General features: G+C 60.0%; 1 protein-coding gene across 3 annotated transcripts in view; it reads right to left on the bottom strand.

The window, feature by feature from the left end:
- The window catches only part of SOGA1 (suppressor of glucose, autophagy associated 1), a 29,090-nt gene extending 6,114 nt beyond the window's left edge, over positions 1–22,976 (bottom strand). The window contains exons 1-15 of one of the 3 annotated variants that reach the window (XM_033074716.2): positions 22,586–22,976; positions 14,715–14,939; positions 13,010–13,168; positions 10,554–10,616; positions 6,644–7,873; positions 5,548–5,667; positions 5,249–5,374; positions 4,676–4,906; positions 4,421–4,528; positions 3,980–4,147; positions 2,809–3,060; positions 2,613–2,684; positions 2,186–2,256; positions 500–1,946; positions 263–404 (exon numbers count right to left, since the gene is read on the bottom strand). In XM_033074716.2, the coding sequence (XP_032930607.1) occupies positions 263–404; positions 500–1,946; positions 2,186–2,256; positions 2,613–2,684; positions 2,809–3,060; positions 3,980–4,147; positions 4,421–4,528; positions 4,676–4,906; positions 5,249–5,374; positions 5,548–5,667; positions 6,644–7,873; positions 10,554–10,616; positions 13,010–13,168; positions 14,715–14,939; positions 22,586–22,828 (4,657 nt within the window). In that variant the 5' untranslated portion in view covers positions 22,829–22,976. The remainder of the gene's footprint in view (positions 1–262; positions 405–499; positions 1,947–2,185; positions 2,257–2,612; positions 2,685–2,808; positions 3,061–3,979; positions 4,148–4,420; positions 4,529–4,675; positions 4,907–5,248; positions 5,375–5,547; positions 5,668–6,643; positions 7,874–10,553; positions 10,617–13,009; positions 13,169–14,714; positions 14,940–22,585) is intronic. The other 2 variants (XM_033074715.2, XM_033074714.2) reach the window with 2 other exon arrangements.
- Positions 22,977–26,621: the final 3,645 nt, after the last annotated feature.

The following is a 26,621-nucleotide window of genomic DNA, read 5'->3' as shown; positions in this document are numbered from 1 at the left end:
CGGCGCGGTGGCACCGGCCAGCACCCCCAGTGCCGGCAGCGGGTCTGCACGGCCAGGAGGTGATGCAGCCACCCTGGAAGGGCGTCCCCGCACCCCGGGGCTACCGGCAGCCTCCGGCTCCACATCTGCTTCCTAAGCGTCCCCGGGGCCGAGGGGACGTTTAGGAGACAGATGAGCCCCCGCGGGCTCAGCGCGGGCGCTGCTCCGGCAGGACAGTGGATGGCAGGCACGCTGCGGCCCCCGGCCCCCCGTCCTCACTCACTCGAGGCCCCCGGCTTCTCCTCCGCCCGGGGGGGCTCCGCGGGGTGCAGTTTGCACTTGGAGGGGGAGTGGCGGACCGCGGAGCGGGAAGGCCGGGCAAAGCAGGAGGTGAGGGACTGGGAGCTGCAATCGCACGCCGTGTCCTGCAAAGATAGACAGGGCACAGCAGGGTTAGAGGGGTCAGGCACCCTGTCCCCCGCCACGGCGGGACACCCCGGGGCGCTCCGTGCCTCGTTACCTCGCTGGCTATGGCCGAGATGAGGTCGGGGTCCCGCAGGACTGCGTCCTTACTGCCCTGGCCAGGGGACGAGGGCTTGGGGTCCTCGCAGCTGCCCTGCTTGAGGACCTTCTTGTTCAGGACACGGGAGAAGTTTTCGGCTGGGTGGTGGGTGGCGGGGCTGGGGTGCTCGGCTCTCTTGCTCTCCTCCCCAGCGGCCTCCTTCTTCTCCTGGGGCGCAGTGGGGCTCTGCGCCCGCCCGCAGACGTTCCTGAAGAACTCCTGCACGAGGCCATACTTGGGAGCTTCGGGCTTGGCCCGGCTGCTCTCAGGGCAGCCCGGCTTCCAGATGGACTCGGTGCTGCCCGCGTGCTCCACCACGCTGAACAGGCTGGACAGGCCATCGTTGATGTTGCTGAGGACGGGGCTGTCGCGGGTGGTGGTGGAACGGGCCCAGGCAGAGCCGTTCTGCTTGCTCTGGTGCAAGTTCCACAGGCTCCTGTCCTTGGAGGCGTCCAGCTTGGAGGAAGACCTCCTCTGGAGCTTTGGAGAGCCGTATTTTGGGGAGCAGCATGGCCGCTCGATCCTGGAGTGGACCTTATCCAGGGAGGAGGAGATCTGCTTGCTGCGCACGGACACGAGGGAGGAGCTGCGCGGGGACCAGCTCTTGCCGTGCACGCCGGCGCCACGGGGCAGGTCGGTCTGGAGGCCCACGCTCACCGTCTGGATGGTCTGTGTGCCCACGTGGGCCAGCCCCACTGTCTGGCTGGAGGTGCTCTTCACCTTCCTCTCGAGCGAGCTGGAGCAGATGGCCTGGCGCACGCAGTTGGTGATCTCCTTCATGTCGTCGCTCATGTTGCCAGAGATCTCCAGGTCGTGCAGCGAGGGGGGCAAGCGTGGCACCGGCGGCACCGCGCTGTCCCCCGCGCCGCCGTCCAGCAGCTCCTGCTGCTGCTTGGAGAAGTTGCACAGCCACTGGCTGTAGGTGCCCTCGGCGCTGGCCGACTCCTCCGGCTCCTTCGGCTTGGCCATGGTGAACAAGAATCCAGGCTCGATCATGATCTTGCCCTCCTTGTTGTGCACCAGGGGCGCCTCCAGCCGGCGCACCACCGGCGGGCTGTAGTAGATGCGGATCCCTGTCTTGTCGGGCGCCGTGTAGCTCCTCTGGATTTGTTTGTGAGCTGGGTCGTGCCCCGAGAGGCTGCTTGCCTGTGAGTAGTCCCAGGAGGAGATGTCCAGCTTCTCCTTGGCCAGGCTGTCAGGGGCAGGTTGTTCGATATTCACATATGTACAGTTTGAAGGAGGAAGGCTGGTGCTGTCCCGGATCCCGTTGGGCAGCATCTGGGTGGTTGAGGATGCCTTTTTGCCCCGGGCATGGTCACCCAGCCCTGGCACATTCTTTCCAGGGAGGTAGGGAGAACAGTCGAGCAAGCTTTCAAACTCTGACATGGAGGAAACAGACTTGGTCCTGTGGCAAAAGAAAGGACAGGGATCAAAAGGGGGCAGGGCAGGGGGTTGAGGGACAGCTGAAGCATTCTGCTCCCACCCCAATGGGACCTTCCAGGACACCCAATCTTGCTCCTCACAGAGAGCCTTTTGCCTCCAGGACTGCCCTGGAACATAGCTACATCTCCCCATGACTCAGGGATGTCAAGCCCAGCAGCCCCCTCTATGTTCCAGGGACCACAGAGGCACCAGCACACTCACCTTTTGAGGTTGGTTCCCTTGGCTTTTGCTTCAGAGATAGCCTCCTTGTCTGTGATTTTCTCATTGAGAGCCTAGGAGAGCACAGGAGAAAGCTCCGGGGTCAGCAAGCACAGGACCAAAGTGCAGAGCAGAGAGGGGCTGGAGCTCAGGGGCTGCATCCCACTCCAGCTTCCCCACACACTGAGGAACAGCAGTCCCAGGACTGCATGGGGCTTGCTACAACCACATCTATTTAAAATCAGCTTTTTTATAACCCCACAGAAGCTCTCGGGGTTCAGCCATGCCCTTCATGCTCTCATTCTCCTGGCACTCTCCCTTGCAACCTCATTTGCTGTTTAAGGGGATGTTAACTGGGGCTCACACATCCTCTCATCTAACCCTTAACACAGACCTCAGCCCTAAGAGCACTCCACCCTCTCTTACCCACCTCTTTCCAGTTACTGCCATGCTTCTCCATTTCAGAGTGCTTCAATGTCCATGGACTGGATCCTTTCTGCAACTGGAGAATGTATTGGTCATCCAACAGGTGCAATATGAGCCCCTTTGGGCAAGCCAAAGCATCAAACATTTTTGGGGAAAGCAGCAGAGGCTGGAGGACACGTGCAGGATGGGGGACACCATACCTGGTTGAGTTTGTTCTGCAGGTCCTTCGCTTGCTGCTCTGCCTGCTGCTGCTCCTCCTTGAAGCGAGCCAGCAGCTCCACCTTCTCCTGGTTCCAGTTCTTCTCGCTGATCTGCAGCTGCTTGGTGAGGTCCATGACAGCGCTGTAGGACTCAGCCAGGAGATGCTGGTGCTCCTCACGCTCCCTCTTCAGTGCCACCTTCCAGTCTGGCAGCGCACGCTCCGCGATCCCTTTGCCTGCCTTTGACTCCAGCTGTGGGGACACAGTGGTGGCTCCAGTGTGGTGCTGGACATCTCCAGCAAACCAGCAGGGCTGTGGGCATCCTGCTTGCCAGTGCCAGTCCCATGCTGCCAGGCTGGGCAATAAGCATGTCCCCAAGGATGTGACACACACAACATGCCATGGCCAGCCGGCCCAGCAGATGGTCACCCAGCAGGACACAGGCTGAATGTCCTGACTGCCTGGCTGTGCTCCTGCCTGCAGGACATGGCTCCTAGAGAGGAGCAGCATCACCTGCAGTGCTGCTAGCGTGGCTCCCAAGGATGCAGCATCACTGGGGTGCTGCCACCATGGCTGTTCTGCTCGCTTTTGAGGAGTAGATATGGGAACTGGGGACTCATGCTCTGCCAGGAGACATCCTGCCTGGAAAGTGCCTGTGCTGGGGAGCAGAGCTGATGTACAGCCATGGGCAGCTGCCAGCACAGCACGAGTGGAAGCCTCTCAGCACTGGAAGGGCAGGGCTGAGGGACTGATGGGACTCAACCTACAGGTAGAAGCTTCCCCCAGTGCTCAGGCTGCTCTCCCTCCACCTCCTGCCTTCCCTGCAGCCATGCATCCCTTTTGCAGCATCTGCAGGGATCCTGCACTGTGACTTGGGGTGGGCTGTGATGCTGCTCTCAGCTGCCAGTCCTCAGGAGGGATGCTGAGCCCCTGTCCCATCCCACCCTCCCCAGGCAGAGGAATAAAGAGCATCCTCTGCTGCTCCACAGTCAGATTTCCATGCCAGCCCCGTTGCCATGGAAACTCTCCTGCCTGAGCGGCTGCTAATTAAGATTCCCACAGTGCCACCCTGCTCCCAGCCCAGTGCTTGGCACAGGACACAGGCAGGCCCCCAGCCCCCCAGCAGACATGGGGAAGCTCTGCCAGCCCACAGGGTGCCCGGGGCTCCCACCTGGGCGATGTGGCACTTGAGCTCAGCACGCTCCATCTCCCAGGCAGCCTTGGCCTTGGTGAACTGCTGCTGCAGCTCGCTGGCACCACGCCGCTCCTCCCGCAGCTCCGTGCACAGCTCCTTCAGGGTCACCTTCATGTCTGCCAGAGTCTTGATGCACTCGTTGGGCTGCAGGAGAACAGGGGTGAACACAGGCAGCAGGAGGGGACCCAACAGGGTGGGACTCTGTGGGAGCTGCCCTCTCTGCACCCCAGCACTGCAGGCTGCTGCCAAGGTAAGGGACAGGGGAAGCCACCAGGGCAGGGGACCGGGACGTGCTGGGGAGCAGCATCCCCACCCAGCCATGCACCCTGAGAGGAGCCACCACCCCATGCCACACAGCCACAGCAGGGGCTGATCCTGCCCTGATCCACCCCCTGGGCACATGGGGACCCTGCTCACCGTGTTGGGGGTCCAGGTGTCCCCAGCACACATCTTGTTGTCTGCCTGCTGCTGCGGGGCTAGCTCCTCCTCTTCCAGCAGCAGGTACAGCTCCTTCATGCTGTTCACCTGTGGGTGACACCATGCCTGGGGTGATATGGGGACCCACAGCCCCTGGCCAGGGATGGGGGACACCCAAACAGCCCTGGGCAGGGCAAACAGGCATGAGGGACACAGCCACCAGTGTGGTCTCCCCTCCATGGCAGCCCACTGTACCTCCAAAAAGTCCTCGCCCTCACTGTGCACCACCTTGCCCTGGCGCCAGCGTTTGAGGAACCACTTGAGCTTCATGAAGAGCAGGAGGAAGCTCTGCCTGAACTGCTGTGACTCCTGCACCAGCAGGTTCTTTTCCTGGCTCCAGAACTTCTGCTCCAGCCGCCTCTGCAGGTTGAGGCTCTGCAGCTCAAACTCCCGTCGCAGCAGTGCTTTCTGGTGGTCCTCCTTCAGCTGTGGAGAGAACAGTGGCTCCAGGACAGGCACTGGGGCAGCAATGTGAGGCTTCCCCCCAAGGTCTGGGCTGAGCCTGGTGCCAGCCCCATATCCCCATCTGGGGGATCTGCACCATCCTGGGAGCATTCTGGGGACAGCAGGGCCATTAAGGCACTCCCATGGGCGAAGCCCTGCATGTCTCCATGCCCATGTGCAAGGAGTCTCAGCCCTGAAAATGGGACATACTGTGTGTGCTCCCAGGTGACACCCAAGGTCCCACATGAGTCACAGGGCTCGAGGTGGCACTGCCGTGGGATGAGGACAGCTGTCTCCCAGGGGCAGAGGCTGTTACCCACTCACCTGGCAGATCTTCTGTGAGAAGTTCTCCACCTCGTCCTTCCTCAGCTGCCTCTCCTGTGAGAGCTGCTCCTGCAGCCCCCGCAGGCTCTCGTTGGCCTCTGACAGCACCATCTGCAGCTCCTTCATCTGTAACAACCCGGGAAAGGGATGGGAAAGGTGTGCTGCACTTCCCTGTGTTCCCCCCTGACCAGGCTCTGCAGCTTCCCTTGTCCCCAGCTCTCAACAGGGCCAACTCCATGGCACAGCCCTGTCCCCAGTCCCCCTGGCCCAGGGGAGGTGGCTCCCTCCCTGTGTCATACCTCGGTGGCGTAGGAGTCGTTCTCCTCAGTCCGGCAGGTTTTGTAGCTCCGGGGATGGGCGGGGTCCATGTCCTTCGTGTGGGGGATGCGGAAAGGGTCGGCGTCCCTAAAATCAGGCTGCTGCATGCGTGGGCAAGTTAATGAGAACAAACCAAAAGAGCGGGAAGAAAAAAAAGCCAGAAAACAAAACAATGGGTCTCCGAAACAGTAAAGAACTACAAGACGACAAAAAGGATGAGGAGGAGAAGGAGCTTCATCACCATGGCGGGAGACAATGCGGAAACCAAAAGGAAACACAGGATGAGGAGACACGTGGCCTGGATTGTTTGGGGAAAGGGGAAAAAAGAGAGAAAGAGGGAAAAAATGTGCAAACACCAGTTACGGTGCCATGCAGTGACTGGGGGAGAGTGGGACCTCGGGCTGGGGGGACCACATGCAGAACAATAGGACTCTGAACAAGTGAGTGTGCTCCAGAAAGGGGCTTGTGCCTGCAGCCCCAACCACCACTGACATCCCTGGCATGAGCTGGGACCCCTGAGAACAGTGGGACAGCAGGGCATGAGCTGCTCTGCACTGCTCCAAAGGTGTTCTCCCTTGGTTGCAGACTTGCCCTGAAGCCTTTGCTCTCCAAATCACCCTGCCTGGGTACCTCTGGGGATGGAGGATTCCTGCAAGCGGGGTCCCTTCAATTTGGGCTGCTTTCAGGGTCTGCAGACTGCTCTCCTCCCACCCAACTCATCCCCAACAAGCAAAGAACTTCTGAAACACGATGTTGGGCTAAGCCAGGGAGAGCAGCCAAAACCCTGCTAAGGTGGGATTGCACCTGAGAGCCCTTGGCCATGGGCAGGGCAGCCTTGGCACAACCAGCCTGTGCCAGGATGTCCACTGCCTCCCGCCCTGGGCACACTCTGTTGGAGCAGAGTCCTACCTTGTCCCCGGTGCCACTGGCATGCAGTGAGGTGTTAGTTTGGATTTTGCTCTGGAGAGGCAGGAGGGAGGTTACATTGGGGATCAGGGTTTGCTCCGTTAAAGCAGGAGGAAACGTGGTGGCAAATAAAGCGGCAGCTGCTGTGAGGGATGTGGGAAGAAGCCGTACCTGGAAGTCAGAGGCATGTTCCTTCTGCAGCCCCTCTTTGGTGACATCGTGGCTGCTGGGGCTGGAGAAGGGGAACGAGTCCATGTGCTCCTTGAAGCCGCCGGTGAGGTGATCCACCTTCCTCACAAAGCAGCCCAGGTCCTGCTGGAGCACGCCCAGCCGCATCAGCAGCACGTTCATCAGCTTGGCATCGCTGGGGCTGTCAGCAGCACTGCCCACCGCCTCACCCAGCAGCACCCCCGCGCACTCGTTGTCCAAGCAAGCCTTCAGCCCCGAGGTGAAGCCGTTGGCATCCGAAATCAGCACATCGATGGCTTTACTGACCAGTGTTGCCTGGTCCCGGATGCCCAGCAAAGTCTCCAGGTCCTTGGGCTTGAGCAGCTTGGCAGGGCCGTCGGGTGCCTTCCCACTGCCCAGCCCTCTGTCCTGCCCGTCGGCCTCGCTGCCCAGCCCGTCCCTCCAGCCGGGAGGGGGGATGCACTGTGCCGAGTCGCCGGCCTCGGCGTCGGTCTCCAGCATGGGCCGGGTGCTCTGGCAGGAGGCCAGGTCGCAGCGCTGGAGGTTGGAGAGCAGCACCCTGTTCTCGTACTGCAGCTTCTTCACCTTGCCGCTGAGCTCGCTGATCTGCACCTTGGCCGTGGCCAGCTCCTCCTGCGAGGGCTCGCTCACCACCGAGCAGCTGTCCTCGGACAGCGTCACGTCCAGCTCGTGGTCCGACTTGTACTTGGTCAGCTCGTTCAGGAGCAGCTTGTTCTGGTCCTCCAGCTCCAGCAGCGAGCGCCTCAGCAGCTCGGCCTCCTCCTCCACGAACTGCAGGTGCCGGCGCAGCTCCGCCACCGTGTCCCCTGCGTCCCCGCAGCTCGAGACGCCCACCAGGAACCGCGAGTCCTGCCCTGGCAGCTCCCTGTCCCCCTGGCCCTTCATGTCATCCATCTCTGCCCGCAGCCCACGGTTCTCCACCTCCAGCTCCACTATTCTCCGGCTGAGGATGTTGGCTTCCTCCTCCACCAGCTTGAGGTGGACCTTCAGCTCAGCCTCCCGGGAATGGGGAGAGTCAGCCAGCTCCTCCACGGAGAGGGAGCTGTCGAGGTCCCCGTACAGGGACCTGTACTTCAGCAGCTCCTCCTTCATGCCATCGTTCTCCTTGGCCAGCTTGGTCAGCTTCTTGCACATCAGGGCTGACTCCTCCTTGGCAAAATGCAGCTGGCACTTCAGGTCTGCGCTGTCCTCCTGGGGACAGAGAGGGGCTGGGTATTAGAAAGGCCACAGTGATTCCCAGGGGAACATGCCCTGGGGATATGCCACCCTCCCACTCCAGTCATCCCAGGGAAGCTGCTGGCTCTGCTCCTGGATGGGGAAAAGCTTTGAGATCCATCCTCGAGGCTTTCAGGGTGAGCCTGGAGACGGGACAGGATGCCCTGGATGAGGAGACCTGTGGGTCTTGCCCCATGAAGGAAAATGAGCCACCACCAGGGATGTGTGGACCAAGTCCAGCCTGATCCACAACAAGGCAGAGAGGAAGGGAGAGCTCTCAAGACTCCACAGGATCACTAAGGTTTCCTCCCCAAAACTGGCCCTGCTGCCACTGCAATGCTCCTTTTGCTCAGCCCCCCACTGTCACTGCAGGGCAGAGAAGCAGCTGAAAACCTCTCAAAGTCCCAACCCCCAGCCTTGCTGCCACCACCTTGCCAGGGCACTGAAAACCCAGGCAAAGCCTCAGCATCAACTCAGTAGTCCCTTCCCAAGCTCCTCTACTTCTCAGGACCGTTTGTCCATGTGTTCCTTTTTTATTCAGCAGTTAGGATCTTGGCTGCTGGCCCAGACAGACCGTTTCTCTGCTCTGGGAGCTTTTTGGATGGAGCACCAGGATTTCCTGACGTCCAGCTTACAGCTTCCCATGCCCTGGGGTCACTTGAGTGCTCCGAGCTCTGGCGTGGTCACTGCCAGGACGGGACCTGCAGGCTGTGACCCTCACCTCACTGCACTCACTGGAGCTGGGCACTGCTGGAGGTGCTCAAGCCCTTTGGCTGGGTGGCTGCTGGCCCTGGCAGCCCTCTGCCTGGCTGAACTCACCCCCTTTCCCCCTTCCTTGGCTGGAAAAAACAAGCTGTCCTCTTCTTTGGGTGCTCTAGACCCCCAGCCCCACCAGCCATGCCCACACTCACGCCAAACCCTGCAGCAGTATTTACTCTGCAGACTTCCTGGACTGCTCATAACAAGCCTAGGGGTGATGGAAAGTGGGTTCCCTTGAGTTTAGGGTGCCATTTTATTCCCTAAATGTCCTGCTGTGACCACAGGAACCACCCTGCTGCACTTCCATGCTTGTGCACCAGGACACGACCTCACTAAGGCGCATTAAAGCTGTGCCCCCCTAATTAGGTGAGGAGATTAGGGGAGGGCTGGTGCTGGCAGGCAGACATGACCTCAGTTCCTGTTTTTCCAGGGGAAAAAAAAGAAAAAAAAGCAGCAACCCAGCGTGTCCCTCTATGCCTTGGCATCAGCAAAGAGACATACACACATTCCCAAGACCACCTGGAGTGCTCCTGGGTCTGGGCAAACCTCAGTGTTGAATCTGTCCCTCTCAGCTCCATTTCTGGAGAGTGCTGAGGCTCACTCAGGACAGCCAGGCAGGAAAGGGGCCCAGGAAGCCACAGATGAGTCACAGCATCTATGCCTGCAGGGCCACCAGCCACAGGGAGCTGACAGAGGCCACATCCAGGGGCATCTGCACTCGGGGAAGCCCAGACTTCCTGGAGCACTGGTCCCACCACAGACCTGGGGCTGCCAAAGTGGCTGCCACCCTGACCCCAAGCTGAAGGGTCTTAGCTCCATGGGGGTGTGGGAAGCAGAGGGAGTTGGGGTTGTTTCCTGCCCGAGGAGGAGGCAGATGAGGAGCTTCAGCCTCAGGAAGGGGGTGATGGAGGAGTCCACTCAACTCAGGGCAGACCTGGCTGTAAGTGCTCTCTGGGGAAATGAGAGGAAGGATGCTGGGATCATCAGCTGGCCAGAAAGGACTCTCAAGAATGGAGTTAAAGAGAGGTGATAAATAAAGACTGAAAGGGAAAGTCTTTGAGGGCCTGGGGTGGGGTCTCTGTCCTGTGGCTGCACAGAAGGGCCTGTGCCAAGAAGGACACAGGTCACCCAAACCCCTTGGTTTGTTCAGGGTTCCTGCCATGAGACACCCAGCAGCATGTCAGGAGTGTCTTTACATGGTCTGCCTCTGTGTCCCAGCTTTGGGGGAGCAGATCTGTTCCCCAAAATAAACCCTTTAGGTCTTTTGCCTTTGAAAGAGGATTTTTCCTTTTGCCTTTCTATCCCTGCAGCAGCAGCTCTGCGTCTCCAAGCCCTGGTAACAGCATTAGCGAGTCACAGCAGCTCAGCTCAACAGCAAGTGACAGCTGAAATCCTGCTGCCACCAGCAAATCCCCTTCCCTGTGCTGCCCCAGCAGCCTGTAAGGGGCAGGAGTGGTGTGGCCTCCAGCCATCCCCACAGGGACCCTCTGCTCCCCCAGATGCTGTGAAGCTCCCAGACCACCCTCAAGCACAGCTGCTGGCACTGCAGGAGGGACACAGGCTGCAAGAGCCACAGGAGCAGAAGCTTTGCAATGTAAAAGCCAAACTCCTTCAGCTCCTTACACAGGGAAAGGGTTAAAGCCACAGCCTGGCCACTGCTGCTCCATTGATAAATGAGACAAGGGAGCAGTTGAGGACAAAGAGGATGGCCCAGCACATCAATCCCTCCCTTATGCAGGGGCTCTGAGAGGCAGGAAAGCTCTGCAAAGCTCTGCAAGAAGGATGGCGCTGCCATGCCCAGATTTACTCCTGGTCTGGGCTCAGTCTCCAGCTGGCACCATGACCTGGGGTGCTGGTGGGTCACTGGGGCATGCCCTGGGCACTCAGGTGCTGATACCTGCACTGATGGCTTCTTCTCAGTCTTGCCCATGGAGCGAGAGCCCCGCTTCTTCAGGGAGTTCTGCAGGAAGAAGAGAGAGTTATGACCCACAGCAATGGCCCTGCATCCCAGCAGTGACAGACAGACAGACAGACAGATTCAGTGTGGTGCACATTTGCACTGACATTCCCAGGTGCTCATGGACCCCAGGAAAATACCCGAGCCCTGGTGGGCTGAGGGAGGCCCTTTGCTTTGAGGGAGCTGCACTGGCAGCATCACATCATGAGGCTTGGCCAGAAATTCCCCCTGCAGGCAAACGAGCAGTGAAAAAGCAGGAGTGAGCAGGAAATGAGCCATGGAGAGTGGAGAGGCTGAGTCACTGTCCCTGTCAGGGCTGGATGGAGCAGGGAATCCAACCCCCACCCCAGGCCAAGGGACAGCTCTCAGGACATTCCAGTGTGGGAGCAGCAGATGATGACATTCCCCATCGCCTTTTCCCCAAGCACGGGACATGTCCTGGTCCCTCAGCAGCATGATGCTGACTCTGCTGTCAAGGTCACAAGGGGACACAAGGGACAATGTCCAGGCTAGTGAGGACAGCTGGGAGGTGGGGAAGGCAGACAGAGCAATAAGGCAGACCGAAAGCACAGTAAAAATGCAGGTGCCCAGAGCAAAGCATCTGGGAAAGGGAGCTGGGGCAAGACCCTCAAGAACATCCACAGAGCCTCCCATGAGCACTGGCTGATCCATGCAGCTGCCCTGGACCTATTTCCAAGCTGGTGCTGAGGCCCAGCAGCCAAAGAAAGCAGCTGTGAAATGTAAGCTGCTGCCTGTGCCAAGGTGCTGGGGCTCCAGGCTTTCCTATTAAGGCCACGACCATCCCTGGAGCTGCTGGAGCTGCTGAGCCTCTCCCAGGGGCTGGTTGTGCCACATCACATCCCTCCCCCACTGTGCTGGGGACTGGGCTGGCAAAGGGTAGCAGCAGCCCCCTGGGGCAGATGTGGCTGTCACTGCTCCACCCTGGGAGCAGCCTGGGGTGGCCATGCCCGAGGGTCATGGCCCAGCTTGGTGTGGGAGGCTTGGCACGGGGTACTCAGATTGATCCCACTTCTTCCTACCCCTTTAGGTGACAGAAGAGGGGAAAATGCCTGTGCCTTGGGGAATGATCCCCAGACAATTATCCAATTATGGGAGAAACCTCTTGGAAGGGAGGAATAATCAGCCCCGAGGGGTGAGTGCAGCCCTGCGCAGTCCCTGGCTCTGGCTGCTAACGAGCTCTGCCAGGCTCTGTGCCCTGCAGCAGCAGGGAGGAGGAGGGCTTTTAGCTCACTTTGTCTAATGTTTGCCTAATTAGCACTCTGCAATCAGTGAGTAACCCCAACGCCCTCGCTAGCCTGGGGGTGTGCCATCCTGAGCTTGGGGACCATCTCTGAGCCTGTGCCAGCCAGCAGTGTCCCCAGGGCTCAGGCAGGGGCTGCCTCTCGGAGCTCCCCATGCTGACCACACAACCATTTCCCTGCCTGTTTTCTGAGTGCGGGAGAGCTCAGCCCAGCTCCCGCTGCTGCCATTTGTTATTCAGCTGCAAGGGAAACCCATTTCACGGCTGTTAGCAGGGGCTGCACAGCCCGGGGACCAGGCACCCCGAGTGGGGAATGCTGCCCTGTGTCACCGGCACGGGGATGGCTCACAGGGGATGGATCCTGCAGCTTTAAGCAGGGATGGCCCCCGAGATCCCAAGCCGTGTGCAGGAAGCACAGTGGGGGAAGTGAGAGTCTTCCCTTGGCTGTCTCCTCCCCCACACTGCCCTGATGGCTCAGCCAGAGATGCATCCCGAGGCTCCCCCGGGACCAAAGGCATCCCGGGCAGTAGGGAAGTGGGTTACAGGGGCTGCGATGGATCTCAAGTCCATGCTGTCACCAGGATGCCTTTCCTGTCACCGAGGTTGACACACATCTCAGCCAGAAGCTGGTCCCAAACACAGCATGACATGGAGTGCCCTGGACCTGTGCATATGGGTACATTTGTGGCTGCCCAGGACACAGGTGGGTGCACTCACCCAGCTCCACAGCTTCACTGGGACACCACTGAGACACTGCTGGCACATCCCAGCCCAGTTTGAACCTGCACGATGTGGTCAGGATACACTCTGCCAGGGACAGGGACCTCACACATCATTCGGAGCTTTGCCCAGATGGAATTGGGCATGGCCCAGGGGGCTGGGCTGAGCAAGTGTCCCCAGTGCAGTGGGGAAGTCCTGTAGCCCCCCCTGGATGGGGCAGGGCCAGCCCGTGCCCGCAGGGTGGGATGAAGCATGCCAAGGGTAGGTGCTGCTCAGGTTTCACAAGCATCTGTAGTATGGTTTGAGTTTCAGTGCCTCAAGCAGGGCTGGGGGATCCCATGACCCAGGGCCAGGACACCTGCTATGAGCAGAGCCTTGGGGACCCCTCCTGGTCCCCCTGCCATGTCCCACTCACCTCTCGGAGCTTGTCCATCTCGTTCTGCACCACCTGCTTGGCCAGCTCGGTCTCGATGAGCCGCTGGCGCAGCTCCTCGTTCTCCTCCTCCAGCCTGATCCTCTTCTTCTCCACCACCTCCAGCTCATTGTGGAGCCGCACAGAGATGTCCTTGGCCACCTGGGGACACAACAGGGGTCTCACCAGACTGGGCACTGTGTGCAGGGGGCTGAGACTCCAGCTCCTGGGCACCCACAGTCCTCACGCAGAGATCACCAGGCAGTTACTGAGACTCTCTGGAGCGAGGTGACCCCCTGGCCCTTGTGCCTGTCCCCTCAGTCATGTATTCTGACTGCTCTTGTTCCTTCACCAGCTGCAAGGCTGCCCTGCAATCCCCATCCCCTGGCCAAATCCTGCCTTCCCCAGCCCTAGGATGATGCTGGGAGATGTTCACCATCTTTTACCCATACCACAAAGCTGGAAAAGCCCCCAAAGGCTGGAAGAGCTGGTAGCAGCAGCAGAGCAGGAAGCCTGTCGCTGCAGGCAGCAGCTGTGCTGGTCAGGAGAAAGGCGAGCTGCTGCATCACATTACAGAAAAACCAGCAGCTGCCCTGGGTGAAGGGTGCCTACATCCACCCCAGAGCTCCCCCTCTCCAGATCCCTGCATGGGAGAAGTCCCCAGAATAAACGGAACTTAATAACATGAAACAGTCGCTGCTGCATTTGCAGGACAGCAAAAATTATCCCAAATGCCACTGGTCTCCTGCACAGCCTGAGATATCAGCACTGTGGAGGCAGCAGCAGGACCTGCTGCAGGGCTGGGGGATCTCAGGCCATGGGGTCGGGCTCCTGTTCCCCCGAGGATGGGCTGTGCTTTCTTTCCCAGAAAGGGAGAAGCTGGAGGGGGTGTTTTTGGCAGCAGACACCCAGGGTGGGAGGGGGGAGCTGCTGCGTGGTTTGGGGAGGGGATTGGGGCCCCAGCAGGGATGGGCAGTGAGGCAGGCGGGTTCTCAGCCCCACACTTGTGGCATGTCTTGGCTCCAGGAGCGGCTGTTTTGTGCTCAAAAAACAAAGTTAGTCCTCGAGCTGTTGCACATCCATCCTGAGCTGTCTCTGACTGCCACTGCACCCCTTCTTGGCAGCAGTCTCGTTGGTGAGAGCCCTCAGCAAACACTCACCAGGCTCCTCGAGGGTGAAGCAACGTCACCCTGCAGAAATCCTCTTGTCCCTGCCCCAGCCCTGCGTGCCACCATGCCTGGGGCTCTGCAAGGGTTTCCCAATGGCCAAGAGAAGCAGCTCCCAAGCCTGCAGGGTCCTGGTCTCACACTTCCTCCCTGCACACTCATGATGCTCCATCCTGCAGTGGAGGCCCCATCACATCCCCATAGGAGCAGGATAAGGGAGCTCAGCCCCAGGGCACAGGGCTGGCCTGGGCTCCAGCCTGCACAGGATGAGCCTCACATATGCCACATTCTCAAGCAGTGCTGGTCCTCTCCATCAGGATCCCCTCAGACCAGCTGTGAGCTGAAAGCACTGCTCCCCACTTCCCACATCAACACTGCTAGCAGGGAATTATTATATCTCCAACAAAACTGCACATCGCCACAAACTGCACATCCTCACAGATCTCCCTGCACTCCGCCATCCCCTGCCACCTCCATGCCCACAACTCATCAAAAACCCCTCTGGGGGCCGCCTGGCTGGGGAGGTGCTCTCCCAGGCTGACCTTGACATCCTGCTCAAGGCTGTGGATGAGCTCGCCGTCCACCTGGCCGGTCTGTGCCACGCGCAGGCTGCGGCGCTCGGCCTTGCGCAGCCGGTACTGCAGGATGCGGCACGTCTTGCTGGCCTGGTCCAGCTGCTGCCGCAGCTCCTGCAGCTGGTACACGTCCTCCTCCATGTAGACATCCCTCATCTCCAGCATCTCGGCGCGCAGCTCCTCGATCTCATCCTGTGGGGAGATGCTGTGTTAGACCCTACAGGCTCTTTTCCCCTGCGACACCTCCCCACCATGGCCCTCCATCCATCCATCCATCCATCCATCCATCCATCCATCCATTCATCCATCCATCCATCCATCCATCCATCCATCCATCCTATGAGCCATTTTCACAGGTCTTCGGACCCTTGGGCCAAGCCCAATCCTTTCAGGAAAAGGCTCAGAGCCAGCTGGATGCCATCACTCAGGAGTGAGCCAATCACCCGAGGGGGGGAACAGCCAACAAAAGCGCCTGAGAGTATTTGTGGTAAAAGAAAGAGGAAGGTGGGGGAGGGAAAGGAGCTGCAGGAGCAGCTCAGGCAGCAGCCACAGGGACAAAAATTAGGTTATCTTTGGAAAAGATGTGTCAGGGAGGCAGGCGAGGGAAGGAGGAGATGGCAGGCGAGGACAGCTGCTAGGGGAGGCAACGTGGGGACACGAACCAGATGCCACCAGTGCTGGGGACCAGAGGCTGTCCCTTGTTTTGCCACCAAGCAGCAATCCTTGGGCTGGGTCATCTGTTCCACCTCTCCCCAGTCTCATCAGCTCTCCCAGTGACCTCCTCCAGCACAACAGAGCCTCTGGCACAGAACATCACTGTCACAGCAGAGGCAAGGGTGACATCCTGCTGGCACCAGCACTGACCCAAAGCCTCCTCCAGGGCCGTGGCACATGACTGCTGTGGGGTTCCCAGTGCCCTCTCCTCACCCAGAACAGGACTGTGATCATTGGGGATGCTCAAGGACTGTCCCCTCTGGTTCCTGGGGACTGACTAAGCTCTGTCCACGTCACCATGAATGTGGTATCAACCAGAATCCCCCAAGCAAACTCTGCAGCCATCACACCAGCTGTTCTCCTAGACAAGACCCAGTGGGACCAGCACACTCCTGGGAAGGGATCAAGCATCTGCTTTCCTGCCTAAACCCCTGCCACTAAAGACCTCCTGACCCTGCCAAATGCAATTGCCACTTGAGAAGTGAGTGGCTCACGCTGCCACTCTGCACCGTGGCATGGTCAGGGAAGGAACAAAAGGATCTGGCACAGGCATTGGGGATGCTCAGCCCTGATTCACCCTGGGCACAGGGGACAGGGACTGCTCCCCACATTGCTGTGACAGTGACCTAGAGCCCGAGATGGCAGCTCTGTGCTGGCCCTGCCAGGCGCTGACACAGTGGCTGCCACACTCACCCAGCCTGACAAAGCCCCAGCTGCAAAACTCCCCGAAAGGAGAAGCCAAGCCTGGGGAAAGGGCCGGCAGCTGCAGGGACAAGTCACAGTCGCTCACTGTTGGCTTTAAACACTTTGTGACAAAGGAGGAACGTCAATTAGACAATCCCGGATTATCCCCTGGCCTGAGCTGCCGGCACCATGGCCACCAGGGTCCTGCCACCCTCCACTGCTCTGCTTCCCGACAGGAGGTCTTGAGAACAGACCTGCTTCTGTTCTGCGTCTGTACAGAAACAGCCCCGAGGCTTTGAGATGAGCACAGGCAGTCCTGGGGACACCGGGCCAGGCTGTTCCAGGGACAGCCAGAGACTGTCCTGCGAAGGGGCATCACTGCAGACATGTTTGAGAAATCCTCAGGTGTGAAACACCCCAGGGACAAACCACAAGTGCTGGCAGACAGCCCTGCAAGGGCTGGGATGTACCCTGGGGTGACAAACTCGATGGGAACCCCCCACTGCCACAGCCCTGGGGGGCACCAGCAAAAACAACCCCATAAACCAAACCAGCCTGGAGAGCTGGTTTATGCACCTACTCCTTGGGAGCTGTCATAGGAAAAAAGGCATTATGGATTGCAGGTGAGCAGGCGCACTGCAGCGGGTGGGGAAGGCAGCCTTTCACCACCACAGTCAGGCAAATCGTGGCTTGAATGCAACTGCAATCCCCCTTCAGTGCTGACCATTCCAGCTCTCACTTGATATGTGGCTTCCCCAGGCAGCAGCTGAGCAGGGCAGGGAGCAGAGACCTTGGAAAAAACCCAACCACATCTTGCATTTGCTGGAAGGGAGCCTGGGCTTGCCCTGCTAAGAGCTCCTGCTTGTTTATGCTTTGGGTTGTAGCAACCGTTATTTTAGGGGGAGGCCGTGTCCAGCACATCCAGCCTGGGCAAAGCCTGGAAGTGCAGCCATGGAGTGGAGCTGGGGGATTTGCAGCACTGAGGGCTGGGAAAGCAGTGTCTGTGTTTGCTCGTGCTGCAGGAATTCACCCACATCCCATACCACCGATAAATCCTCTGAGTGGATGCAGCCTGGCAGGCGCACAGCCTGCCCCAGTTTACCCCACGGAGGCAATGCTGCTAAACCACAGTAAAGGGATTAGGACTGGAGAGTGGAAAAATGCCAGCAAATTGGGAGAGAGGTTGGAGGACAGAGCTGATCTGCTAAGGCAGCACACGGGGTGCACTGGGGTCCCCTCACAGCTCCAGGGGTCCCTGATGGTCACAGAGCCTCACTCTTTGCACCTGCACATTTTCTGGAGCTGATGCTCAACTCAGCAAAAAATCCGTTTGGATTAAGGTGAGAGCAGAACCAGAAGAGGGGAGGAACCCCACAGAAATATCCCAAATTCAGGGATGGCATTGAGCACGGAGCATTGTAAGCCATGTTAAATGAAGTGTGAAATGGTGACAGGTGGGCAATACTGAGGATGAGATAAATGACTTCTCTCCAACACAAATGTCCCTGGGGATTACCCAGCTGGGCTGCCCTGTAAACAACTGGGTGCCCATTCCTATGAGGAGTCACAGCCTCCCAGCACCCTGCTGGTCCTCCAGGATCACCCACCACTGCATTCTGCTCATCCCATCTCTGCAGCAGCAATGATTTCCCCATGTTTTCACATTAGAAATCTCCTGTCTTGGAAAAAACGCTGGGAATCCGCAGTCCAGAGAGACTCATTTGAATGCCCCAGGGATTGTGTGCAGAAGCAAACATCCCATTTCGTGGCTGCAGGAGCCAGGTTATGCTCGGTGGAGGAGCTCAAGAGACAACCTGCCTTCAACCTCCTCTGCACAAACCTTGGAGACACTGTCTCTCCCTGGGGAGATCATTAAAGAAGCTAAGAAGCGGAAAGGTGGGATGCAAACTGCCTGTTTCCAGTTCAGGAAAAAGAAACCATGCATTTTTAGAGCAGGAGGAGGCAACAGCTGTGTCCACACATGCACTTGAAGGACATCAGCTCTTTCAGGAAGGGCTGAGCTTTAGGGTGATGACCCTGAGCAGTGACAGGGCAGGAGAGGGACCAGAGGGGATGGCAAAGCAGACCAGACCTCTTACAGGTTGCAGAAGCAGAATGAAACCCTTGATCTCCTACCCAAGGGGATTTACACACTGACTTTGGCACCTGCAAGAATGCAACAAGCTCTGAGCAGAGCAGGGGACACACACTGCAACCCTGCTGTCTCCAAGGAGCAGAAAAGAGCAAGGGACACCAAACAGGCTCATGCAGTGCAGCCATGGCTGGCTATGGTGTCCCTGACAGCAAAACCCTCTCACCCTGGCAGCCCCAGCTCTGCCCATGGGCAGCATTTTGGGGGGCACAGCCCTGCCTGCACCCTCCAGCTTCACCCCCAAACCTCAGCAGAGGAGGAGGAAGGGTGGGAGCTGCCTGGATGGCTGGCAGAGCTGCCTTTGTGCGGAGCTGGGGCTGTGCTGGCAGCGGGTGTGCCTGCGGCTCGCCACCACCCCCGTGCAAGAACGGGGATTACCGTGCAGGAGAGCAACAAGCACGGCTTCCTCCGAGATTACTGCACAAAAGCAGCAGCTTTCAATTAACTCTGAGCGCCCGTCAGGCAGCACAGGGAATTATGGCTGAATTTGCTAGGGGAAAAAAGCAAATTCAGAGGGGATTTCTAAAGGAAACTGCCCAGGGTGCTCAGGCACGTCCCCTGCCAGCAAAGCAAACCCAGAAAATACAGTGCACCACAAGCCCGTGGCAGGGTGCAACGGGTGGAAGGATGGGCAAGGCACACCCATGTCACACACAGAGGTTTCTGTGGGTGCATTAACAGCAGCTCTGGCCCAGCTCTGACAGCGAACAGTGGCCATCCATGTCAGGCTGGAGCTCAGTGCAGCAGCCTGTGTGCTGATCCCTGCCTCTGGCCCCCATGGCAGCTCCCCCTTGGCAATGGAGTGAGGGAAAAATCAGCATTTCTCAGCTTTACACCTGCCCCCATAAATTACCAGGCAAACAGCTGGGGGCTCTCTGCAGCCCAACCCATGTTGTGCACCACCCAGAGAGGCTGCAAAGCCCCTTGCAGGGTGGCTGATTGACAGAGCTCTGTTCCCCAGCTCTGCAGGTGGCTACTGGGACTCCCAGGCACGGGTCCTGCCCCTGTGGCCAGCAGCAGAGCAGGGACTCAGTGCCAACCAGGCTGCTGAACACAGCCCCCAGCACCCCTGTGAGATGCTCTCAGAGAGCCCTTGCCGGTGGCACGGCTGCCTTGGGGGAAACAAGGCACCCAGCCATTCTAAATGTTTCTCCACAGGGCTGGGAAATGCATGTGAGCCCCAAGGGATGTGGGATGACTCAGGGCAGGGAGCAGGAGGGGGACAGGCAGCAGGAAAGTGCAGGCAGCACTGTGCTCCCAGCCTTACACAGCTCTTGCCTAAACCCCTTCCCTCGGAGAGGAGAGGAAAGGGTTTGCAGGCATCCCCTCCCCTTGCTCCAAACCCTCCCGTGCCCACTCTTTGTCTGCCTGTCACTCCACAGCTGCTGCCGTATCACATCTCACATTTTCCAGCCTGCTGAGCAGGGCTGGGAGCTGCTCTCCATCGCAAGGCTCAGCAACAGCGAGATGGGGCAAGGACACCAAGCCACCTCCTCCCTCACCAGGCTGCCAGCCTGCCTGTAAAAGCAGCCCTTTTTGGGGAAATGCTTGGAATAACCCATCTGGGGGGGGTACAGCAGGTGCACAGGCCTGAGCAGGGGCAAGAGGAGATCCCAGCCTGCCCAGCACACCCAGAGTGGGAGGAGGAAAGCAGTCTTCCACAAATCTGGGTTGCAAAGAGAAATGGGTGAAGTGTGCTTAAACAAGTCGGTTTTATTATGGCAGCCGAGGAGAGCTGGGACGTGAGCTGGCACTGCTGGAGCACGGCTGGGAAGCTCCCAAAGCCAGCGTCACACGGGTGTAGTAGCACCACACACGGCTGGCTCGTGCCAGAACGTCACCAAAGCCCTCCCACCCCCAAAAATCCTCATCTCGCTCTAAATACGCACTAGGATCGAGCTGGTGCTGATGAATACACGCAAAAAAATTCATTTGCAGGTTTTTGGGTGAGTCCTAGGAAATAAGTCATCAGGGAAAAGTCTGATTCAACACCCAAGTGAAGAAGTGCTGCATGGCAAGATGGGCAGAGCCAATCCTTTGGGTTAGGACTTTGTTTTTGTTTTTAGCCATGAATTTTTAGCACAGATGGCACAAGCCAGCACTCTGCTGCAGCCCAGCCCAGTTTTCTGCTCCTTGTTGTAGAAACCAGGCAAATCTTCCAACATTTTTTTGGAGCACAAGAGGTGTATGCTCTGGGCTTCTGCCCAGCTGGAGCCAGGGTACCACCTCCTGCTCCAGTCAGGAGAAGCGAGCTACAACACGGAAACATGGATATAATCAGGATGCACAAGTCAGGGAGGAGACACAAGTGCTGGCAAAGAAGGGATGGTGCCACCAGCATCCCCATGGCCATTCTTGATGCATGCCTCCAGCAGCTCTCCCCTCTCCCACTGCTCCTGGGCAGGGGATTTCAGCTGCCAGCCCTCAGGGTAAATCACTGACACCCTGCTGGCCTGGAGCTTGCCAGGAAGAGATCACATCACGTGGAAATGGAGGAAGCGCTCGCTCTATCCGCAGGAACGGCAGTGCTCGCGTGCGTGTGCTTGGAAACCCAGGGGTCTCATCTGTGTTTTTCCAGCTCCCAGTAAATCAAAGCCCATAAGCTGTTGCTGCTAATTCTGGCAGGAGTTTGGACACCAGCTCTGAACTGGGGCTTTGCTAAGGGACAAAGGGCCTGGTTGAGCATCTTCCAGTGCATCACCCCATGCCCACCTCCAGGCTGGAATCCTGGCACTTTCACAAACTTAGGGAATAGCAGAGGAGCGCTGGCCTGACTTCCAGCCTGCAGCACCCAAAGAGCAGCTGGGGAACATTGGTACCCAGCCTGAGCTCGCCAGCAGGTGACTGCCCAAGCAGCTCAGCCACAGCTCCACCATGACAGAGAGCGGAGGGCACAAAATGCCTGCAGCCACCCCAGGACGTGGCACCTGGTGGATGCTGGTGCCCATCAGGCTGATGTGTGACCAAAAGTGGGACGGCTCCACGTCCCTGTCCTCTCACATCACATCTGCCATGGCTCATCCACACCCCTATGGACCAGGCAGACCCGGAAAAAGGCCCCAGGGAGCACAGGAACCAGCGGGCAGAAGAGAGCTGGAAAATGTCCCCAGGGTCTGGCAGCAGCAGCAGCAGGGAGAGCAGCAGGGAGCCATGCCCAGCTGCCAGCCCATGCCCAAGTGCACAGGGTCAGCTTATGCCATACTGTGTCCCAGGATGCCCAGCCAGGCTGAGCACATCCACACCAAGCAGAGCTGTGCCTTGCTAAGTTGTGCCAGCCCAGGCTGTGCCAAGCCTCGCCATGCCAAGCTGGGTCCATGCTAGGCTTGGTCATGCTGCACCCCATGTGCTGTGCCAGGGCAAGCCATGCCCAGCTGGGTCACGCCTGGCTAACCTGGCCCACGTTGTGCCAAAGGCTGCCCTGTGCTGAGCCATGCCATGGAACACTGAGCTGAGCAGTGCCCAGCCATGCCACACCATGCTGGATCATGCCCAGCTGCGCCATGCTGTGCCAAGCTGAGCCCTGCCCGAAGTTTAGTGTGGCCATGCCAGGCTTAGACAAGCCAGGCCCTACATCTCATCATGTTAAGCTGTGCCAAGTCAAGCCCAGCCACAGCATGCCAGGCCACCCCTGGCTGTGCCACGTTTAGGGATGCCAGGCTGGGCTGAGCCATGCCAAGCCCTGCACACAGCCATGCTGTGCTGTGCTGCTCATCTGAGCCAGCCCAGGCTGAGCCAGACCATCCTGAGCTGAGCTGTGCCCCATGCCCAGCCATGCCCTGGGATGCTGAACTGCACCAGGCTGAACCCAAGGATGCTGTGCCACACTGAGCTACACCTCGGGATGCAGTGCCGTGCCACGTCATGCCATTCCCAGCGATGCTGTGTCATGCTGAGCCATGCTTTGACATGCCATGCCGTGCCATGCCATTGCCATGGATGCTGTGCCATGCTGCGCTGTGCACAGGGATGCCCTGCTGTGGTGACAAGGGATGCTCTGTTGTGCCCAGGAATGCTAAGCCATGCTGACCCTGCCCTGGGACTCAAAACCATGCCATGCTAAGGCCAGGGATGCCGCACCATGCTGAGCCATGCCCTCAGATGCCCTGCAAAGCTCTTGGACGCTAAACCACGCTATAACCGGGGATGCTGACCCTGACCGACCCGTGCCCTGGGGTGCCATGCTGAACCACTACTGCCTAGGGATGCCGTGCCACACGGAGCTGTGCCAGGGATGCCACTCCACACCGAGCCGTGCCAGGGATGCCACACCACGCCACGCCATGCCCACCTTGAGATAGTCGTTCTCGGAGCGCAGGTCCTCCAGCTCGCGGAGCAGCCCGTCGGTGCCGGCGTCCAGCAGCTCCTCGGTGAGGTCGGAGAAGGCGAGCGAGGTGCTGAGCTGCAGGCGGCTGCTGGCCACGGAGGCGGCCGAGGGCTCCTCGGGCAGCGGCGACGCCTCTCCGGCCGAGGGCGGCGGCGGCGGGGCGCTGCCCGGGGACTCGCCATCGCTGCCGCTCAGCTCCAGCGACATCAGCTTCGCCTCCTCCGAGGCGCTGCAGTCCGACACCTCCGAGCTGCTGTCGGTCAGCCCGGACCCCGGCCCGGGCCCGGGCACCGAGCGGGGTCCCGACCCCGTCCTTCTCGCCCCGGGGGCTGCCGTCTCGGCTCCGTGCCGCCGGCCCTTCGGCCGCACCGCCCCGCGCCCCGCCGGCCCCTTGCCGCCGGCCCGGGCCCCCGCCGGGCCCCGCTTGTCGGGCCGCCCGTCCTTGCCCCCGCCCGGCCGCCGCGGGTGCGGGTGCGCGCCGCTCGCCGCCAGCCGCGGGGCCGCGCCCGGGTGCCCCCCGCCGCCGCCGCGCCGGCTCTTGGCCAGCGACCAGCCGGGCACCTCCTTGGGGCGGGCGGGCGACGGCGCCCGCTGCGGCTTCTTCTTCCTCTCCGGCAGCGGCGGCGGTGGCGGCGGCGCGGCGGGACCCGGCTCTGCCGGCGCGGCCTCCATCTCCCGCTGCGCCGCGCTGGGCTCGGCCCCGGCTGCGGCTGCGGCCCCGGCCCGGCCCCGGCCCCGGCTCCGCCCGCCGCCGCCGGGCGGGGACGAGCGCGGGCGGCGAACAAAAGGCGGCGGAGGGAGAGTGGGGGGAGGCGGGCGGCCGTGCTGGCGGCAACAGCGACCCCTCCGCCCGTCCACAGCCGCGCCATCCCACCCTGCCTCCGCAGTCCCGGGATCCCCCCGTGGATAGGGCATCCCCGCTGGATAGGACATCCCTGGGGTGAAGGGTCCCCCCCGGGTGTCTTCAGCAACGCGTGTCCTTTGGGGAGCCGTGACATGGCACGCCCCTCCCGGCGGGTCCCTGGAGCATCCCTGGGGACGGTGTCCCTTCGCGTGTCCCCTGCAGAGCAGGACGCTGGGGTACCCCAGCGGAGGAGGGGGCATTTCAGCTCCTGGGACACCCCTGAGGATAAGTGTCCCTCAGGACAGCTCTGGGGCAGGAGGTCCCCAGGGTGTCCTGAGCAGTGCGAGTCCCCTGGGTGTCCCTGTAAGCGCAGGTCCCCCGGGCAGTCTCTGAGGTGAAGGTCCCCGAGGGATGCTGAGGGTGACAGTCTCCAGGGCACCCCTGTCAGTGCGGGGCACCCTCGGAGCTGGCAGTCCCCCATGTGCCCCGTGGGTGAGAGGTCCCCGAGACCCCTGTTGGTGACGATCCCTGAGACACCTCCGCTCCCCGCCCCGCTGCCCAGGGTCGGATCCAGCTGCCTTCCCAACAGCAGGAGCGCGCACAGTGCCTCTCCAGGGGGAAGCCTGGAGCAGCGAGTGCCTGTTCAAGTCTGCTCCCACCCACCCGCCGCGTCTGTCGTACGTTACCAGCCGGCCCCAAACCCACTGCGGAGCATCCAAAGGCTGAGTTTGAAAAATGCTCCTCGGCTGTGTTTGTAAAATGCTCCTCTGTGCTTTCCCGCGCGGCAGCACGGCCGCCGTGCCTTCAGCACGGGAAGCGATGCTCTGCTGCATCACACAGACCCTGGCACCCCCTCGCTGCTCAGATTCCATTTTTGATGCTGGGCAGCACAGCCCCGGGGCAAAACCCGAGCCTGGCAGAGGGGCAGAGCCCGCTGCGCGTCTCGATCCTAATCTGCCCAAAATAAACACGTGGGGTTTATTAGGACATTGCTCAATGCCACTCTCTGTTCAGCTCACAGCCCCCTGCCCTCATCCCCAGGCACCCTCTGGACACAGGCTGGGATTGCATTCCTGCTCTGCCTAAACCAGCTGTGCCTCCAGCACAGGAAAATCAGGATTGTACAACAAACCCAGGCTTTTGTTGCGGGTATCGCTCCCTGCGGCTCGTGGCCTGAGCAAGCGCTGGAAATCGGTGTGTGCCTCTGGCCACGGCTTGCTGAGCTCCCTCCCCCGTGGCTCCATGAACGCCAAGGTGTGTCTCCAGCCTGTCAGCAGCTTGTGAGCATGACAAAGGCGATGTGGCTGGAACAAGGGACCCCAGAAGACGAGAGGGGCTCTGTGTCCCAGCCCCACACTGCAGCACAGCCACTGCGCTGGGAAAGGAAGGTTCTGGGCATCCTGCGCTGTCCAGGACACATCGCAGCCACAGGTGCTATTTCCCAGGCTCTGGCACGTTGCCTGGCACCTCTCCTTGCTGGAAAGCAAGGCTGAGCAGCACCAGGTCCTGCTCCACAGCGCAGGGTGCGAGGGCTGGGCGGAGGGTGGCACGGACCTGCCCTTCTGTACGTGCTGCAGAGCAGCCCGTGCTCTGTGCCCAGGGCTAGCGGGAAGGCTGCTCCGCTCTCCCCACGGCTCGCAGCATCATTAGCAGCGCCGTGACTCAGTCCTGCATGACTACACATGCCCCGAGCGGGACGGCGGGCGCTGACCCACCAGCGCTGCGCTCATTAATGATGATCATTAGTTTTGCTCCGAGCAGCGGCTAATTGCGTAACACTGGGCACACGGTGGGCTGCCCTGGAGCAGCCACACAGCTGCAGGGGAGCGAGGGATGAGGGCAGCATGTGCGCAGCCTGGTCCTTGGGAACAACCCCCAGGATGCCATAAGGATGACACGATGTGCCCCAGTCTCTGCTTGGGGCTGAGCACGGAGTGAAAAAGCTCTCCCAGAGGGAGATCAGATCTCATCACTCACTGCCTTCTTGCTGGAGCTGGGGACTCATCCCTGCTCTCCCAGCCTGGCTCTGGCTTGTCCCCGCTCCTGTCCAGGTGATCTCAGATTGTTGTACCTCTGTTGGGTTGGTGTGGCCAGGTTTTGATGGTGGAGGAGGACAATGGGGGTGGCTTCTGTGAGAAGGTGCCAGAAGCTTCCTCCATGTCCAGCAGAGCCAATCCCTGGTGACCCCAAGGTGGATGTAAACCCTGCCTAAAAACCTGGCCATACAAACCCAGTGCAGCCGAAAGAGGACAGGACGTGGATCCCATTGCAGTGGGATGTGCATCCAGTGGTACCTGTGCATCCCCACAGGCATGTTGTGTCTCACCACCTTTGCAGAGCTGGCAACAGCCTTTGGAGGCAGGTGAGGGCTGAGCCCAATTCTGGGACTGCTGCCCAAGGGAGCAAGGCTCAAAGGCAGGAGCAGGTTTGGGGTGGAAGTGGGAGGGATATTACCAGACCTCAGAACATCCCCTGGGGCTGGAGGCAATGCAGGCAGCCAGGTTTAGAGCTGAGCCAAGGCTGCCCTGTGCTCACCATCATCACCCTGGCACTGCCACGGAGCTGTGCTGGAGGGACAGAGCACTCCATGCCCGGGGCTGTGCCAACTGATCTCATTGATGGTCTGTTGTAGTGGTTGGTTCTGAACTAGTTGTTCCCAGGAGAATTATTCAATAAATTTGAATTAAGTGTGGGCAGGCAGATTTCTGAAGCCTCTGAAAGGAAAGCAATGAGCTTAACCAGCCCCCTGGGCCCTCAGGAGGTCTGGCTGGCAGCCAGCTGGAGCTAGGATCCAGCACATCCCTGAGCAGTGCAGAGGGGAAGGTGTCCTCACCAGCATCCCTCCACTGCAGATGGGGCTGGGGCTGAGCAGGGCTCTCCCAGCCACCCAGCCCGTCCTGAGGCTCATCAGGGCCTGAAAAGGGGACACAGGAGAGGAAATTTCACCCTGTGCTGGCTCCTGGTAGAGGGACACCAACCCTGCAGATCCCAGCTGTCACCTCCCCACCAGCTCAGGGGTTGCACTGGAGCCAATGGCACAACTGGTGTGGACACAGGCAGGAGCACCCCAGGAGCACAGGGGGACATCCAAAACCCTGTGTCCCCAGTGCAAAGGGCAGGGGCCAGGGGAGGACCAAGAACCAGCAGCAATGTTCT

This window comes from Catharus ustulatus, chromosome 17, assembly GCF_009819885.2.
Source record: "Catharus ustulatus isolate bCatUst1 chromosome 17, bCatUst1.pri.v2, whole genome shotgun sequence".
Taxonomy (NCBI): Eukaryota; Metazoa; Chordata; class Aves; order Passeriformes; family Turdidae; genus Catharus; species Catharus ustulatus.
This window is presented reverse-complemented; position numbering and strand designations above follow the sequence as displayed.